General features: G+C 40.3%; 1 protein-coding gene across 1 annotated transcript in view; it reads left to right on the forward strand.

The window, feature by feature from the left end:
* LOC146690177 (axonemal central pair apparatus protein HYDIN-like) overlaps positions 1-15,735 on the forward strand; it is a 62,235-nt gene that overhangs the window by 37,039 nt on the left and 9,461 nt on the right. The window contains exons 48-81 of the mRNA XM_085435061.1: positions 156-317; positions 479-673; positions 806-1,006; positions 1,172-1,404; positions 1,497-1,679; positions 1,851-1,970; positions 2,055-2,214; positions 2,293-2,465; positions 2,658-2,856; positions 2,971-3,064; positions 3,481-3,574; positions 3,666-3,831; positions 3,914-3,996; positions 4,207-4,353; positions 4,517-4,607; positions 5,111-5,315; positions 5,499-5,731; positions 5,831-5,979; positions 6,141-6,336; positions 6,497-6,593; positions 7,068-7,307; positions 7,406-7,548; positions 8,060-8,284; positions 8,379-8,539; positions 8,816-8,910; positions 9,068-9,287; positions 9,416-9,616; positions 9,695-9,821; positions 10,235-10,400; positions 10,918-11,065; positions 11,178-11,385; positions 11,482-11,703; positions 12,613-12,782; positions 14,002-14,200. Of these exons, the coding sequence (XP_085291187.1) occupies positions 156-317; positions 479-673; positions 806-1,006; positions 1,172-1,404; positions 1,497-1,679; positions 1,851-1,970; positions 2,055-2,214; positions 2,293-2,465; positions 2,658-2,856; positions 2,971-3,064; positions 3,481-3,574; positions 3,666-3,831; positions 3,914-3,996; positions 4,207-4,353; positions 4,517-4,607; positions 5,111-5,315; positions 5,499-5,731; positions 5,831-5,979; positions 6,141-6,336; positions 6,497-6,593; positions 7,068-7,307; positions 7,406-7,548; positions 8,060-8,284; positions 8,379-8,539; positions 8,816-8,910; positions 9,068-9,287; positions 9,416-9,616; positions 9,695-9,821; positions 10,235-10,400; positions 10,918-11,065; positions 11,178-11,385; positions 11,482-11,703; positions 12,613-12,782; positions 14,002-14,200 (5,706 nt within the window). The remainder of the gene's footprint in view (positions 1-155; positions 318-478; positions 674-805; positions 1,007-1,171; positions 1,405-1,496; positions 1,680-1,850; positions 1,971-2,054; positions 2,215-2,292; positions 2,466-2,657; positions 2,857-2,970; positions 3,065-3,480; positions 3,575-3,665; positions 3,832-3,913; positions 3,997-4,206; positions 4,354-4,516; positions 4,608-5,110; positions 5,316-5,498; positions 5,732-5,830; positions 5,980-6,140; positions 6,337-6,496; positions 6,594-7,067; positions 7,308-7,405; positions 7,549-8,059; positions 8,285-8,378; positions 8,540-8,815; positions 8,911-9,067; positions 9,288-9,415; positions 9,617-9,694; positions 9,822-10,234; positions 10,401-10,917; positions 11,066-11,177; positions 11,386-11,481; positions 11,704-12,612; positions 12,783-14,001; positions 14,201-15,735) is intronic.

Below are 15,735 nucleotides of genomic sequence, written 5' to 3' on the forward strand. Positions count from 1 at the left end.
TTCGTACTCACCTTGGTAACTTATGCTGTAAACCTAACCTGTTCTGGTGCACATTATGTTCTACATTAGAGGTTAACAGACTCACATCATTGCCTACTAACCATTCAAGTGCCACCATTTCTTCATTCTCCATTGCTCACCATACCCCCATTCAGTCCCAGGTGGAGAACCTGCAGTCTAAGTTCTGTCAATACGAGGAGAGCCAAGCCCTGGTGGAGCATATCCTGCAGCACTGGGACCGGCGCCGGGGATTGTTGTTGGTCCCACTCCCCACTGAAGATGCTTTAGGGTCAGCTGAAGTTACAACAGAGAAGCAGGTGTGTTAGCTGGCCAACACACCTGGTGGTCCTCCACCAGGTGGCCCTCCAATCCCTCCTTTTTTTTTTAACTTAAATGTAAGACTGCTTGGAAAATTGGAAAGGTGTGCTATAATTCTTTATCCTTGTTTGAATCCAAAATATTTTTTCCATCTACACAGTCCTCTGCTGATAAGAAGAGCAGGAGAGTCAGTAACAAGCTCATATCACCTTTGCACAGTCAAATAGCAGGACTGTCAGAAGCAGAGAAGGCAGACGACAAGGCATCTCCTCTGGACATTCCATATATTGTGTTAAATGTAACAGAAAAAGACTACATGAGCATCATAAGCAGCTCTTTGCCTGCCCTAGATGAGGTATAGCATCATTTCACAGATCTTTCATTTTTATAAAATTATTAATTATGTTTCTGTTGAAAATGAAATTATTCTTTCATAAGTTTAAGATGAATTCCTAATCTATTTTCTTTTCTGCTTTGGTCTCATTAGGTGTTGGATGATTTAGGGATAGGTCCTAGTGGCCCTCCAATCCCTCCTTCTGTCACCTTCTCTGTCGTTCCTTTTCCCAAAAAACGAGAGCAAGCTAAACTAGAACAGACCTGTTTCACCTTCCTGGTTCCTTCAGGGCTGGATGAAAAGGACAAGGACAAGAAAGAGGACGAGCTGCAAGCATCCGTTTTAAAGTTATCGGTAATGTCTAAACAAAAAAAATCATTCTTAATTTGAGGCAAAATCTGAAACACAAGCAACATGGACCTCATGTCCATTTAACCCACACAAGCTTATTTTGGTGTTAAAAGCATGAAATTTTAGGTTTTTAAGTCAGAACACTGTTTGTCTGCTGTTTTTGTAAAGGAAGAGGCAACAGGCTCTAAAGGTCATGGCAAGGCCACCATTAAGGACAGCACAGTGGCGAAGGACAAGGATAAAACGGGCCGAGAGATTCACAGGAGCAAGAAACAGACTTCCGCCAAAACAAAAGCACAGGGACCAGAGCGTCTCGGGTCACGTTCGCATGCCTCCTTCCACCCCGAGGACACTGACCAGGAAGAACATCAAGCAAGCTTGGAACAAAAACGCAGCCATATGTAAGACGTACTGCAGAATCACTAATGTTCATTAGTGTTTTTTAATTTGTTGTTGGTGCTGCTTGTCTGAATGTGTGCTTGTATGCATTTAGTCTGACAGCATTTCGCTGGGTTGTGCCAGCTGGCGGTGAGGTGGTACTCAAGATCTGGTTCTACTCAGAGTCACCAGGAACTTTTAAACATACCTTCAACTTTGAGATAGTCGGGACCCGGAGACTCAACCAGCTCATCTGCAGAGGAGTTTCTACTTATCCTTCCATCAGCAGTGATTACATGTCAGTCTGCGTAGTGTGATGAACTAATGTAGTGAAATAACTGCAAACGGGGAGGTTGTAGTTGGCGTGTTGTGTTCTGCCTCACTTTGTAAAAATCTAGATCTATTTTTCACAGATGAATTAAGTTTGAAGCTTTTTAATAGTCTGACTTTTTGTGTGTGATTTCCACAGGACTGTGTTTCCCCACAGTAAGAAAGTCACTCAAACTAAAGAGGGGCTTCTGAAGACCTATGTAATTAAACCTGGATACTTTGAGTTTGGACCTTTGCTCTGTGGCAAGACCAGAGACAGGTGAGAGGCAGAACGATGGCTATAAATGGTTTCATGTGGTTGTGGCTTTCTTTGTATTTACAGATTCACGTGTGTGTTTTCTAGATACAAGGAAAACAGGTACCCCGAGAACTCAGAGAAGCTGGTGATTCACAATAACTCATGTCTGGAGGCTGAGGTCCAATTCAGTTTCAAGCATGATACGCAGGCCACCACATATCTGTTGGACCCCCCAGCCATGACCCTCAAACCGAACCAGAAACAGGTAGAATAGCACTAATGCTGTCTGATAATTTTACTCTACTTTCTCTACTTACATTTAAATACTTTTCCACCCTACAAGGAGTTGACGCTTTGGTCGTACCCAACAAAAGTAGGACAAATGAAGGACGGCTTGATTTGCCAGATCAAAGACAATCCTGAGCTTGTGGTCATTGAGCTTTCGTGCTGGGGCGTTCGGCCAGAGTTGGAGTTGGAAAGCAAGCATTTGCACTTTGACAGGATTTTGCTGCACAGGTACCAACATATACCGCAGTAATTCAGGGAACACGGATAACTATTGCTCAGTTTACAGATTCAAAAGTGAATTTGAAAAAAAAAAAACCATGAAGAATTTTCTCAAAAGAAAGGAGCTTCAATGATAAAATATGCCACAGTGGATAATTTGGGATTTCTCTCTCTTCACCCAACCTTTTTTATCCTGCCCAGGAGGGACAGCCGCAGCATTATGATGTATAATAAGACAGCTCTGCCAGTGTCCTGGAGATTGCAGGGTGTGGAAGAGTTGGGTGATGAGTTCACTGTGCCACAAGATCAGGGCATCATCTCACCTAACTCTTCTTTCCCTTTGAGCTTGCGCTTCAGAGCCCGAAGGCCACTCAATATTAAGAGAATCTTGCGTCTGGAGGTAGAGTACAACCAGAACAGTACTCATGCTGTAGTTAATAAATAACATGAAATAAATGAATATATTATAGACATGTTATACACACAGAAGTACATCATGTGGGTTTTTTTCCAGGTAGCCGATGTGGAGAAAATCCTAGGTGTTGTATACACTGAAAATATTCAGGTTACTGCCGAAGCCTATGACGTGGACCTGGAAATCAGTCCAGGTACAAATGAAACAGCTTTTCGTTTAAATGTGAAAGTGAATGTGGGCCTTTTATTGATTTAAATGCAGTAAACAATCCGATTTTGACCATTTTGAACCTGCACTTCCATTCTCCACATTTTATGCAAAAGAAGGAGTCACATAAAAATGATATTTAAGTTGAAAAAATGTAACAAGGATGTTACAGTAACTGAAAATCCATCATACAGACATTGTTATATACATTTATATTTCCTTAAATAATGAAAATTAAGTAAAGCTGCCTTTTTATCATGAGGAAATATTTTTGTCACAGAGAACCGGCATCTAACGCAGCTAAGGACCATTAACAGATAGCACTGCAAAATGACTGACTGAGTGGGTGGCAGGATATAATAACCACCAATAATGTACTACATGCTCATGTTTCTATGTCAGATGGCTGTCTTAATTTTGGAACCATCAGAGTCTTTGAGGATGTCAGACTGTCACTCAGATTGAAAAACCAAGGAAAATATGAAGTATCTTACAAGTGAGTTTAAACTGATAGTTTTTGCAATATTTTATTCATATAAAGGTTTTCATGGAACGGTCATTTAATTTTATTGTTCTCTTATCACAAGGTTTAATGTTGAGCAGACAGACCCAGCGCAGCCAGACCTAAACTCCATTTTCAAAGTGTCTCCTCAGTGTGGTAGTCTGATGCCCAACAAGCCCGCAACAGTGAACATCCTCTTCAAACCTGATGTGGAAGTGTTCATTAAAGACCAACCTATCCTGCCTTGCCAGGTTCGATCCATAAAAAGTAAAAACTTTATTTAAAAGATTTAAATAATTGATAGCTGACACTGAGTGAGCTAATCTTTTGCAGGTGATTGAACCGAGCATTGGGACAGGAGGAGAAACTGTAGCTATCGTGGCGATCAGGGTTTCAGCCCGATCTGTTTTCACCAGGTGAAGGCCGATTCACGCTCTCACTAATTCTGCACTATTAATATATTATTTATTAATAGTGCAGAAACATTATTGTATTATCGTATTATAGTATAGAATTTGAAAAACTGTGTTTCTTTCATCTCATTTCCAGCCTCTTATTTTGCTCATATGAAGCAGCTTAGTAGTTGTTTTTTTGTTTTTTCGTGTTTTATGTTCGTCTCTCTTCAGATACAAGATCACACCTTCATCCGACTTGAACTTTGGTCCTCTGATCTATGGCAACAAGAAAAGCCAAAGCTTCACCATCGAAAACAATGGGGTCTTTGAGGCCTCTTTCACCATCTGCCGCATGATCACAGATCCCGTGAGGACAGGGTAGGCCAACAGAACACACAAAAACAACACATCCAGCACATGTTATTTTAAAGATATTTTATTTGCTCCACCATTTTTAGTTTTAGTTTTCACAAAACAAAATTTTGTAACATTTATTGTTAATAAATTGTGTATTTTTTTTCTCTTTACATTCTGGTCTCAGGGGTCCAGGTAAGACTATATCAAGAGAGACCCTTTCAGGGAGGCCCAATGCTGCCAAAATACCACCAGAATCCTTTCAGAGTTTTCTTCAGGTGAGAGAACACTGGTGAATTTCACACCAGTGACAGTGCCTGATAGATGGTCCTGTTTGTGGTTTTACAGTCATTGGACTCTTCATTAATTTTCTTAGAGTTACATTTTCTGTTTATTTTGAGATTAGTCAAGCTAATAATTAACACATGAATAATCACAAAACAGTCCTGACATTTTTTCTTTCAGTTCCTTTGAGTTGTTATGGATTTACAAAAGTAAAACAGACAAAATAGACACTGAAAAGGTCTATAAAGTGAATTAATAAGAAACATGATAAAACCCCTTAATTTTAACAGGGAAGCAATACAAAAAACGGTGATGATGGTCATGAAATAAAATTGTGTATAATTTAGTGTCTTTGATTTTTATGCTTAATAGTTTGTAAAGCAAAATAAACTAAATTCTGCTCTTTGACATTAAATTTGATTTCTTTTTGTAAGTACTCCTTTCAGTATTCTCATCACCTCTCCTTGCTTCTTCTGATTTTCCTGAATTCTTCCAGAATCGCCTCAGCGTGGGTATGTTCTCAGTGTCTCCCTGCATTGGGAGCCTACAGCCAGGGTCTCAGCAGCTGGTGACAGTGGACTGTGCAGCTGAACAGCTGGGCAGGTGGAGCCAGGGTCTGCACATTGACATCATTGGGCGTGACCCCTCAGACCATCCTGATGGCATACCCTACACACTGCTGGCTGAAGTCTGCAAGCCAGGTGAGAGCTGCATGATTCTTTTTTGATCAGTAAAGCTGGTCAGGCTCAGCTCTACAGTCCTGAAATTACCAAAGGCATGTTAAAAAGATTTTTGATCAAAGATCAAATTCTGTTCTAAACTTACTGCTAGCCGTTCTTTGACTTAAATCATATTATATCTAGCTCTTTTTTTTTGGTTTCTAGGCATAGTATTGGATATGGCCTCCATCTTTGAGGAACACCATCTGTGCTGCAGCAGTAGCCAGCTTTCTTCAGAGCAGTTTTGCAATGCTAAAGGGATTTTTGTGCTGGATGAAAATAAGTTTATCTTCAACAAAATCCTGGTGGGTCAAACCAGCCGAGCTCGCTTCAAACTCACCAACAGCAGCAAGGTCCCCTGCATGCTCAGCTTGGCCATCAGAAGTGCTGGGCCTAAGGTGAAGTGTTTAAAGTCACAAGGATAAATGTATATCGGACTGTTTCTGTCTATCATAATGTAGGTAGAAGTTTGAGTCTAAAATATGTATGTTTTACAGTCATCCCGACACATTGAGGTCTTTGACTTGCCTGTGACAACACTGAGCATTCCCAGCCTCTCGCACGCGTTTGCTGTTGTCACCTTCACACCTCAGGCAATGCAGCATTACAGTGTTGTGTTTGAGGCCAAGGTGGAGGGAAGTGGAAGGTAAAGAAGCAAATGACTGTGTATGCCACTGCGGTGTTGTCTTTAGTTTTTCTATCCCTTTTTTAATCCCTGTTACTACTGTATATAATAACAATAACAGCACCGGTTGTTTTCTGCTGCTGACTTCTCCCACCCTGCTCTCTTCTCTCTGCTGGATTAAGAGTGACACCCACAATTAAGACCAGCATGCTGGAGTTTGACCTTTTGGGACAAGGCACTCTGCCCAGTGTTTGTGTGGTACGTCCAGGTCTGAGGAGCAGTAAAGGAAGCCCAGTGCTGCACTTCAGACGGGTACCAGTAGGGCGCAGACATATCCGACCCCTGGTGCTGTTAAATAATGGAAATGTTCCAGCTGAGGTGAGAAGAAGGAAATTCGTCTGTTTATCCATTTTAAATTCAGTAAAACCAAATTATACCAAAATATAAATATTATTATTTACAATGCATTCAGAAACATAACAAACAGTCTAGGTAGGATTTCATGAATAATGAATGTGTTTTCTGAAAATGTGTATAGGTCCAGATTGACATGCTGGATGAGCATGGTGTGTTCACCCTAAAAGCTGCGTCTGACAACATTAACGCCTCAGTGGACTCCACACAGCGTGCTTCAGGTAAATAAAACTTGTATTTGTGAAACAACACCTACAGAAAAGTGCACTGTAATTTTAACTGTAATGTTTTAATGCTCGTTTTACCACGGCACTCTGAAAATACAGCTGACATTTCTTTAATCTAAGTCTGAGTTCTTAAGGCTGTAGTGTGACTTTCTCTCCTAAGTGGCCATCTTAACATTGCTGGGTACTGTCTTACATATTGTTGTAACTATTCATCGCATTAGCTGGCAGTTCTTTATAGTCCATGAGCATCAACGTGACCTTATTGCAAGAACTTCCCATTCAATTTATGTCCCAATTTATGATTTATAGATCCTAACCGACATGACTCGGTTTTACCCTGTCTTTTCTTTGAGGTCAAGTGTGATCTTGTTTTAGTTTAACAAATGCACTGAAAACTAGTGGGTGAGGCTTTAAACCATTCACACTTCCCACTCCTCAATGGTTTCTGACATTTTTCCTTCTCCACAGAGCACAAATCGGTGCACAGAGTAAACCTAAAGCTGAAGAGTAATGAACCAGTGGAGATTGAGGTTGGCTTCTGCTCTGATAAACCCTTGAATGTCAAGGAAAAAATGTCACTGCAAGTGAAGGACAACCAGCAGAGCAACACTACAATAGAAGTAACAGGAGAGGCTTACCAGCCAATCGTCTCTCTAGATCACATCAGCAGGTCGTTGCAGGATATAGATCATGAAGATGAAAAAGAAGGTATGGCATAAGATTTTTTTTACAAAACCTCCTAATCTTGTGATTTAGTTCAACAGAAGCTTGAGTCTTTTATTAAAGACCTAATTTCTCATTTATAGGTAATTATGAGGTGCTGGATTTTGGTGACTGCCATGTAAACGTTCCATACAAAGAAAGTTTTACTATGACCAACCACAGCAGCAGCCAGGTGCTGAGGTTTGAGTGGCCCCCTAGTGGACCTCATGTCAGCTTTTCACCACAGGTAAAATATCAACAAAGTGGCAGAGGCTGTCAAAACTGTTAAATGGTGGAGCCAAAAAATACTTTTTCATAGCAGTGATAAAATGTGCATTGTCAAAAGTCGCTGGTTAGTTTGGCATTATTTTTGAAACAAAATAATGCCTCAGTGCAATCAGCATTTCTCTTGTGCAATAATTAAATAATTTGTGGTTTTAAATATGTACCAATGACTTTATATTCATTTATTTATTATACTTGCTCTTTTTTAAACTTTGTATTGATGTTTTTTTTGTTTTTATGTGAGCTTGTGCAACATAATTTCGTTCTGCGTTGAATATTTGAGGTAGTGCTGACAATGACAATAAAAAAAATCTTGAATCAAACCAGCATCAACAAATAGTAAATACAGCTATAGACATTATTTCTGAACACACGCAGTTCCTTTCCTAAGACACTGATTGTAGTAATTTTACATTTTCTCTTGCTTGTTTTACTGCCAGCTCAGGAAAACATTTAGCTGCTTGTTGTTACAGGTGGGACACCTTCATGCTGGTTGCTCTAAGGAAGTGATTGTCACATTTAGCTCCAGCAAGGCAGTGACTCTGTCTCAGCTGCAAATGAGATGTAAAGTTTGCCAGGTGGAGTTCCAGCAGCCTGTAGAGGAGGTAGCTGACTGGGATGACCGACACAAGATGGTACACTGGCTGAGTTCTTCAGAGAAAGCTTCAGATGCATCCAAACAGGCTGTAAAGGACAAGGTACATGTGGGCCCTAGCTTATTGTGTTAGAGAGACAAGTGGTGTCAAATGCTGTATAAGGAGACAAGTTAATAAATCACATTCTTTTATCCAGGTGATAAGAACAGATCCTGAGCCTTGCTGCTCTGTGGTCGACGGCTCTCAGGTGGAGCTTGAATTACGCATCAGTGCTGTCTGCGACTATGTGAAGTTAAGCTGCAGCACAGACATCATCCTCTTTGAGAACACCATGCTTTTCCAAACCAGGCTGCAGCAGTAAGTCAGGTTTTGTGTACAACATATTCCAAGTCATCAAACCTAATAATATATAACATGGTATTCTTGTGAAACATTATTTGGGGTTTCTTATTCATCAGATAGAAATGAAAATACTAAAGATCAAAAAGATAGCCACTAAAGGCTTATATGTGATGTATATCTAACATTACATTGCTCAACAGTGGGCACCATAAATGTAAATTCAAAAATATGTCTTTCTTTCTGAGTATTTCTGAGTGTTACTTTTTTTGTTGTCTGCACACACGCACGTAGACTGCAGGTTGTGAATGAGGGAAGTTTGAAGGTGGAATTCTCCTGGGAAGTTCTCATGGATCCAAGCAGCAATATTGTCAGCTGTGACCAAGAAGGTACGACAGAAATATTATATCATCAATATTATTGGGTCAACTTGTCATTGTTGGATTTGATCCTGAAAATAAGTGCTATTTCTTTCTGTACCTACACGTGAATACTTTAAAACCTGGACTTGACTCTGTGTAAATGTCTACATGTGGTGTTTAACAGAGGGGACCTCGACTTCTCGACCTGGCAGCAGATCAGCAGGATCGCTGACTGAAGCCCGTCCTCTGGCGAACTTGTTGTCACTTCTAATGTTGAACCCTGAGCTTCCTCCTTTCAGCATTGAACCCAGCGTAGGGACCATGAAGCCGGGTGCCAGGCAGAACTTCACTGTTCGCTTTTTACCCCTGCAGGTGTCCACTTTTCAGGGAAAGCTGTTTTGCAGGTAAGGGAAGTGTAACATTTCCATGCAGGTAAACGTTTAACTAGGTATTTTCTTCAAGTTTTTTGAAAATGGCGTCAATGGTTTGGATGCTTTTCTTTCCTTTTTGTAAGTATGCACTTTTCTTCCAGTATTCAGAACTTGCAGGATGGGGAACAGGTCCCGTGTATCTCAGTGTGTGGCCGCAGCCTTTTGCCCCAATTCCACTTTGACCTGGAAGATTCAGACTACGTCAGTGGGAACCGTCGTAACTCTGAATTCAGTGGCCCTCTGGACCCAAACACCAGAATTTTGGAGATTCATGCCATTGGTTTGTCTGTACCATCAACAAGGTAATAGCAAGTAAGGTTAGAACTTCTATCTCTGTCAGTGTAACCCGGGATGTTTCATGCTCTCGGTTGACTCTTTAGGTCTTTTAGTGTGGTGAACCCAACCAGTAAGCCCTACTCATTCAAATGGAGGTGTGAGGACAAAAGTAGGAGCCATTTCCACTGTCTCGTTCCATCTGGTGTCATTCCCCCTGGGAACAAAGCAGAAGTAAGAATAGACAGAGTGCACCCCACATAACAGTGATGGTCTTTTCGTCGTAAAGTATCTCACAGAGTGTACTACCTCATTCCCATCTTGATCTCATTTTCTCCATTAGTCAGTCTTGGGTTCTCTTCTTTTACCTTTATCTGTCTTTATTCATCTCACTCACTCCACGTGTTTTTCTTGAACTAACAGTATATAGCATTATGACCACCTGCCTGATATCTAGCCCCCCCACCCCCACCACCACCTCTCTTTTGCCATGAAAATACCAAATAACTGTGATGCACTGGGTATTCTGATACCTTTCTATCAGAACCACCATTAACGTTTTTGGCAATTTGAGCTCCAGTAACTTGTATGTTTTCATGAATGAGTCTTGGCCACCCCTGAACCTGCTTTGTCTGCTTTGTTTGTAGGTGTGTTTTGAGTATGTTGCCGAGCAGCTGGATGCAGTGGAGTCCTTCTGGACCTTCATTGTTGACACTCTCTCGCTATCTGTTCCCTTCCTATGTGTGGGCACTGCTAGAGAACCAATCACCTATCTCGACAGACCTCACTTTGACTTTGGGGAACTGCTTCTTGGTAATTCAGTTTTAATATATACAAAAGCAAACGTTCAAATAATCCCTTATACTCATACTTTGTGCGTATTTGCTTCTTTTGATGGTAAAATTAGATGATTTTTTGTCTTTAACTGGCTTGGCTAATGAAATGCAACAAAGAATACATGTCATTCAATTGAGCTTAGATTTACAGCAAGTGTGATGATGTCCTGCTCTGCCAACTCAGTCCCTGCCTGCATCAGCTGATGGCTCTACCAATGCCCTTCCACAAATCCAGTTGGCAGCTCTCACACAGGGCATGCTACCTAAGTTTCTTTAGCCTGCCTACGGTTGATGTGCATCTGCAAGCTGCTTTGCAACCCACTTCCAACACAGCTCCTCTTTCAGTTTATGCCTTAAGATTAGTAAATATACTGTCTCTAATGATATCTTGGTGTTAATGGCAGATGTGTTGCCACAATAGGTGTTTCTAAGAATAAATTAATCTATCACATTCTGATACAGATTACTTTGAATTTTTCCATGTACTCTTAAAGGACAAAAAGTGGAACAGGCAGTTAATTTTGTGAGTGAAGAGGAAGAGCCCTTCCATTTCTCTGTGGTTCCTTCATCTCTTTTCTGTGAAGACCAGCAATCGAGGCTCATATTGGAGCCCATGACTGGCACAGTGGCACCCAAAAACAGGTTAATGACATTATAATCTTAATGAGATAGCGATGAAATATGCTCCCCAATGGCATGTTATAGAAAGTCCAAGAGAAAACTGCATCAGATAATTGTAAACTGTTTTGTGCAGGTTGCCATTATTGGTGTCGTTCACACCTTCCTGTGAAGGTTATGTGAGTTTCAAAGTGGTTCTGAGGGTGAAGAAGAAGTCAGAGCCACTCACACTGATCATTAAGGCTGATTGTTTCACCCTGAGCACTTCTGTACAAGTTGAGAAGCCAGAGGGGGGCCTCAAAATGATTGCCCCCAACCACCAAGAAACTCTGGACTTTGGGGAGGTGAGATGATACAGACAAAAATATTCATATGTATATATGTACAGTCACCTTCCTTTACATGACAACTTAGAGCTTCCTGTGTGTCTTTCTGTACAGGTGGGGATTTCAGAGCAATCCACTTTTACTTTTCTGGTGTCCAATCTGTCAAGATTCATCCTGGAAGTGAACTTTGAACTAACGGGTCCCAAAGCACTGCAACAGCACTTAGTCACAAAAACACAAAATGCTGCCATCGATGCTGGGAAGCAGCTGCAGTCTTCACTGTGTTTTTCCCCCCAGTGCATTTGCAACCTCAAAGACGTCAAACTAAATATCAAGGTAATAGGCTGGTGTGGATTTTTACAGAAGTAACATGCTTTAAAGGATCATCGAGGCTTTTAAGACTAAAGGAAAACATCATGCTTGTAGTTCTCTTTTAAGAAAAGCTCATGTACATGTAGGCAGTTTGGCTGAAGTTATCATTTTCATTAGCAGTTATTGTTATACCATAAAAATAGATCATCTTTTAGAACTAAGTCTGTCTATCTGAGTATTGTGTGATGTTTTTTTTTGTTTCCTTGCTGACAGTTTAACCAAAAGGCATTTCCAGTGGAAATGGGCTGACATATCCTGAGCATAACCATGTATAATGTGGCTTTGTAGCTTATCAAGGTCGTGCTAAAACATTTTTTGACAGATTTTCGAGCGCCGTGTACTACATAAAATTGGTTTGAGGTCTGTGAGCACAACCAGAATACATAAGGCGCACAGGATTATAAGGAGCACTGTCCATTTTTCAGACAATCAAAGGATTTTAAGAGCGACTTATTTTCCGAAAAACACGGTAATAACGACGGCCCGCTTGCATGCCCTACCAAAAAATGTGCTTTGGTGTGTATCTGACGGATGAAAGCCAAACCAGTTCCACACCACTGAAGTTGCACCATTTTTACAAACCAATTCTGGTTCATCTGTTTCATTCGACGATCCTCTTTCGCCTTCTCATTCTCCGTCGCCGCCATGCTTTTTCTGCCATGTGCGTATGAAAACAAAGGCACTGCGCATGTGCGTTTTACCCATATTCTATCGCGACATTTTATTTTCTTATCATTGCCTAACACTATACCGGTATTACCGTGAACGGTATGATATGGCCCAGCCTTAGGTGTGAAAGATAATAATTATTGAGTTTTGCTTTCTGGGCATTTCCCTTTCTGATGTAAATTTCTTCTTGATTCATCTCATCAGGTGAAACGTGGGCCAACATTTGCCTTTGATATAAAAGGCAAGGCTGTATCACCCAGTCTCGAATTCTCCTCTACCAAGCTTAACTTTGGGAAGTGCTTCTTGTACTGTCCTGGTATGGAACCGGCAACTCAGACCCTAGTGTTAAGGAACAATGGCAAGAGGGACATCAGGTGTGTTTAAGTCTCCGAACCATAAGCATGATTTTTTTATGAACTATTGGATTAGAGTTCGCATATTTATTAATATAATATAATATGTAATATTAATATTATATTAACACATAATGTTTTGCTGCAAATATCATCAAAGCAGAACAGATTTATTTTAAAATGTAAGGTAACTGACATTTGATATTTCTTATCTCTAAACTAGTTTTCTGGATTTATGGTAACTTAATGTTAAACAGTTGTTGTCGTAGTTTGAATTCCAGTTTTTCTAGGATTCAAGGTTCTTCAAACATTCAAAAGCTGTTACTGGTTTTACTCTTATCTGGCTCGTTGGCTGGTCCTGTCCTGGCCAACTCGGCATGATGCGTGGGAAGAAGAGGGAGACACTGCTGTAACTTTGCCTGAAGCAGATCTTTAATTCTTTTCATATAGGGCAGCAACATGACAATATCAGTTACACTCAAACATGCACATTCTAAACACTTTACAGTTGATTACAGTAACTTAATGACTGTGTCAGCCCTTCATGGTGGTTGCAGCTCAATGTCACATAATCTTGTCCCAGGCTTCCTACAACAGGAAGTAACATCACACAGAAGGTCCAGAAACAAGAGGATCATTTAGAGCCTGATTGATAAATTGCTTTTAATTCAATTTAGAATTTTTACTCAGCATTTTTTCAGTGTCGCAGTTTAAAAATACGCTTTTTTTAACTGCTGCAGCAAACCATGGATTACTCATTTACATTCTGCTCGAATCAGCCAGTTGTTGTATTTGTTCAGTTTATATGTTGCCACTGGGAAACTGCAGATTTTGATGTTGCATAGTTTATTTCTGTTTGACAAACTTTGCAAAATCAACACTCAGAACATCGTAAAAGGATGTTTCTCCTGCCTCTTCTTTACTTTTTAATTTGTGTTTATCATTCGTCCCAAATACAAATACTAGCATATCGCTAATATCGCTGATAGTGACGCCACCAATATATCAGTCAGGCTCTAGTATCATTCAGATTTTTGTTTTTTTGTGTCAGGTAACTCTGAGAACAGCACGTTGCTGTGTAGATAAACAAAAATTTGACTCACAGAATCTGATCCTTCAAATCTTGTGCTTTCAGCAGGATGCCTCAGTTCTGTTTCTCTCCACCACTCAGTTGTTACTATAATCAGAATAAATGAGACTTTGAGAGTCTAAAATTAGATTCCTGTCTTCTGCTCCTCAGCATCCAGTGCCAGTTCAAGAACACTGCTTTCTTGGAGATGGACTTCCATGCAGATATTTTGTCACCTGCTGGTGTAAAAGAGATACCATTCACCTTTTATCCTCGTAAGCCATGTCAGTACCACGAGAAGCTCACCTTCATCTTAAACAGCTGTGTCACAAAACAGGTGGAGATACTGGGGCAGGGCATCGAGATGAAGGTGAGAACCACTGTGCATGTGGTGGACTCAACAACTATATTTAGGTTTTTCGTCAAAATACAATTTTGTCGTAAAAAAAAAAGATAATAATTAAAATGATATTTAAAATAATAAAATTAGCACAAAGAGCAACAATAATAATAAAAGAGTATAAAATGATAATTAGAATTACATTTAATACAATAAAATCAGCACATTAGATTAAAACAATAAAATCAGGGTCAGACTGTGTCATAAGCCAAGGAGTAAAAAATGGGTTTTAAAAGTGGACAGTGAAGAGGCCTCTCCAATGTGCTGGGGCAGATTGTTCCACAGATTAGGAGCCGCAATAGAGAAGGCCCTGTCCCTTCTGAGCTTTCTCTTGTACCTGGGTACCTCGTCGCGAGCTCCCCCAAGCAACGGCTTTCTTCTGTGTTTAATTTTACTTTTCCTTTATTTTTTCACGAGCAGCACTTGTCTCTAGGGCTGGGTATCGTCACTGATTTCTAGAATCGATTCAATTCCGATTCACAAGGTCCCGAATCGATTCGATCCACGATTCGATTTAATTCGATTCGATTCAATTTAAATCTGGGAAATTTTGACAGTCAGAAATATAATTCAGATCAGTACATTTACATATTTTTGTATCTATAAAAAGGAAGCTGACACTCGCAAGACTTTATCCAAGCTGTGAGCATCACAGCAGATGCCTTTGTGTCAAAGTAGCTGAAGATAAAACACAGAAAAACATGTAGGTGATTTTCCTGGCCTGGGATTTTATAAAAAATATTCTGCAGTACATCAAAAACGAAAGAAAACCATTAATTAATCAACATTACCTCTGACGTTACAGCGGTTTTATTAGAGACATGGCTAAGCATTTTGCATTTTGAATAATTTTAAAAAGTTTAAATTTGTTCAGTATTGAACAGCAGAAATGAGGTTTTCTTTTCGGAAGAATGTAAAAGGGAAAAAAACAGCGGCCGACAGCGCTGTAAGCAACAGTAGACTTGTGCGTAACAAGCAAGCGAATAATGAAGAAAGCGAAACTGTTCGAGAGAGAGGGGGAGGGAGAGAGCTGCGCATCGCAATGGAAGCAAAACAGTAAAAGAGGGAATTCATGACGATGTTTATGTGAAGCGTTTGGATCTTCTTTTGCTGCTGGTTCGGTCAATATTGTTTGGAGAGACATCAAACTAACAGCCTTAGAATCAGCGCATAAAGGGCGTGAACACAAAGCGCGGACCCGGATCAGCGAGCTGTCGGCTTTCACTTTCAGCCCCGACTGTGAGAAAGGCGACATCTAACTGATTCTGATCCGCGGGTCACGCCCTGTGTTTAAGTCTATGTGAAGAATCCCTGTACCTGCTCTCATTTACTGTTTGGTGGTTCTTGAAATTTTGTGAGATGTCACCAGAGATTCTGGCATTTCGGACACAATAAATTTATATTAAAAAATCGATTCAGGATTTTAATGAATCGATTTTACGTTATCCAAGCCAGAATCGATTTTAATCGATGAATCGATTATAAAAACCCACCCCTACTTGTCT

Source organism: Copadichromis virginalis, linkage group LG16, assembly GCF_057382275.1.
Source record: "Copadichromis virginalis isolate Kocher_CV1m ecotype Utaka linkage group LG16, C_Virginalis_male_GT1.1, whole genome shotgun sequence".
NCBI classification, from domain to species: domain Eukaryota; kingdom Metazoa; phylum Chordata; class Actinopteri; order Cichliformes; family Cichlidae; genus Copadichromis; species Copadichromis virginalis.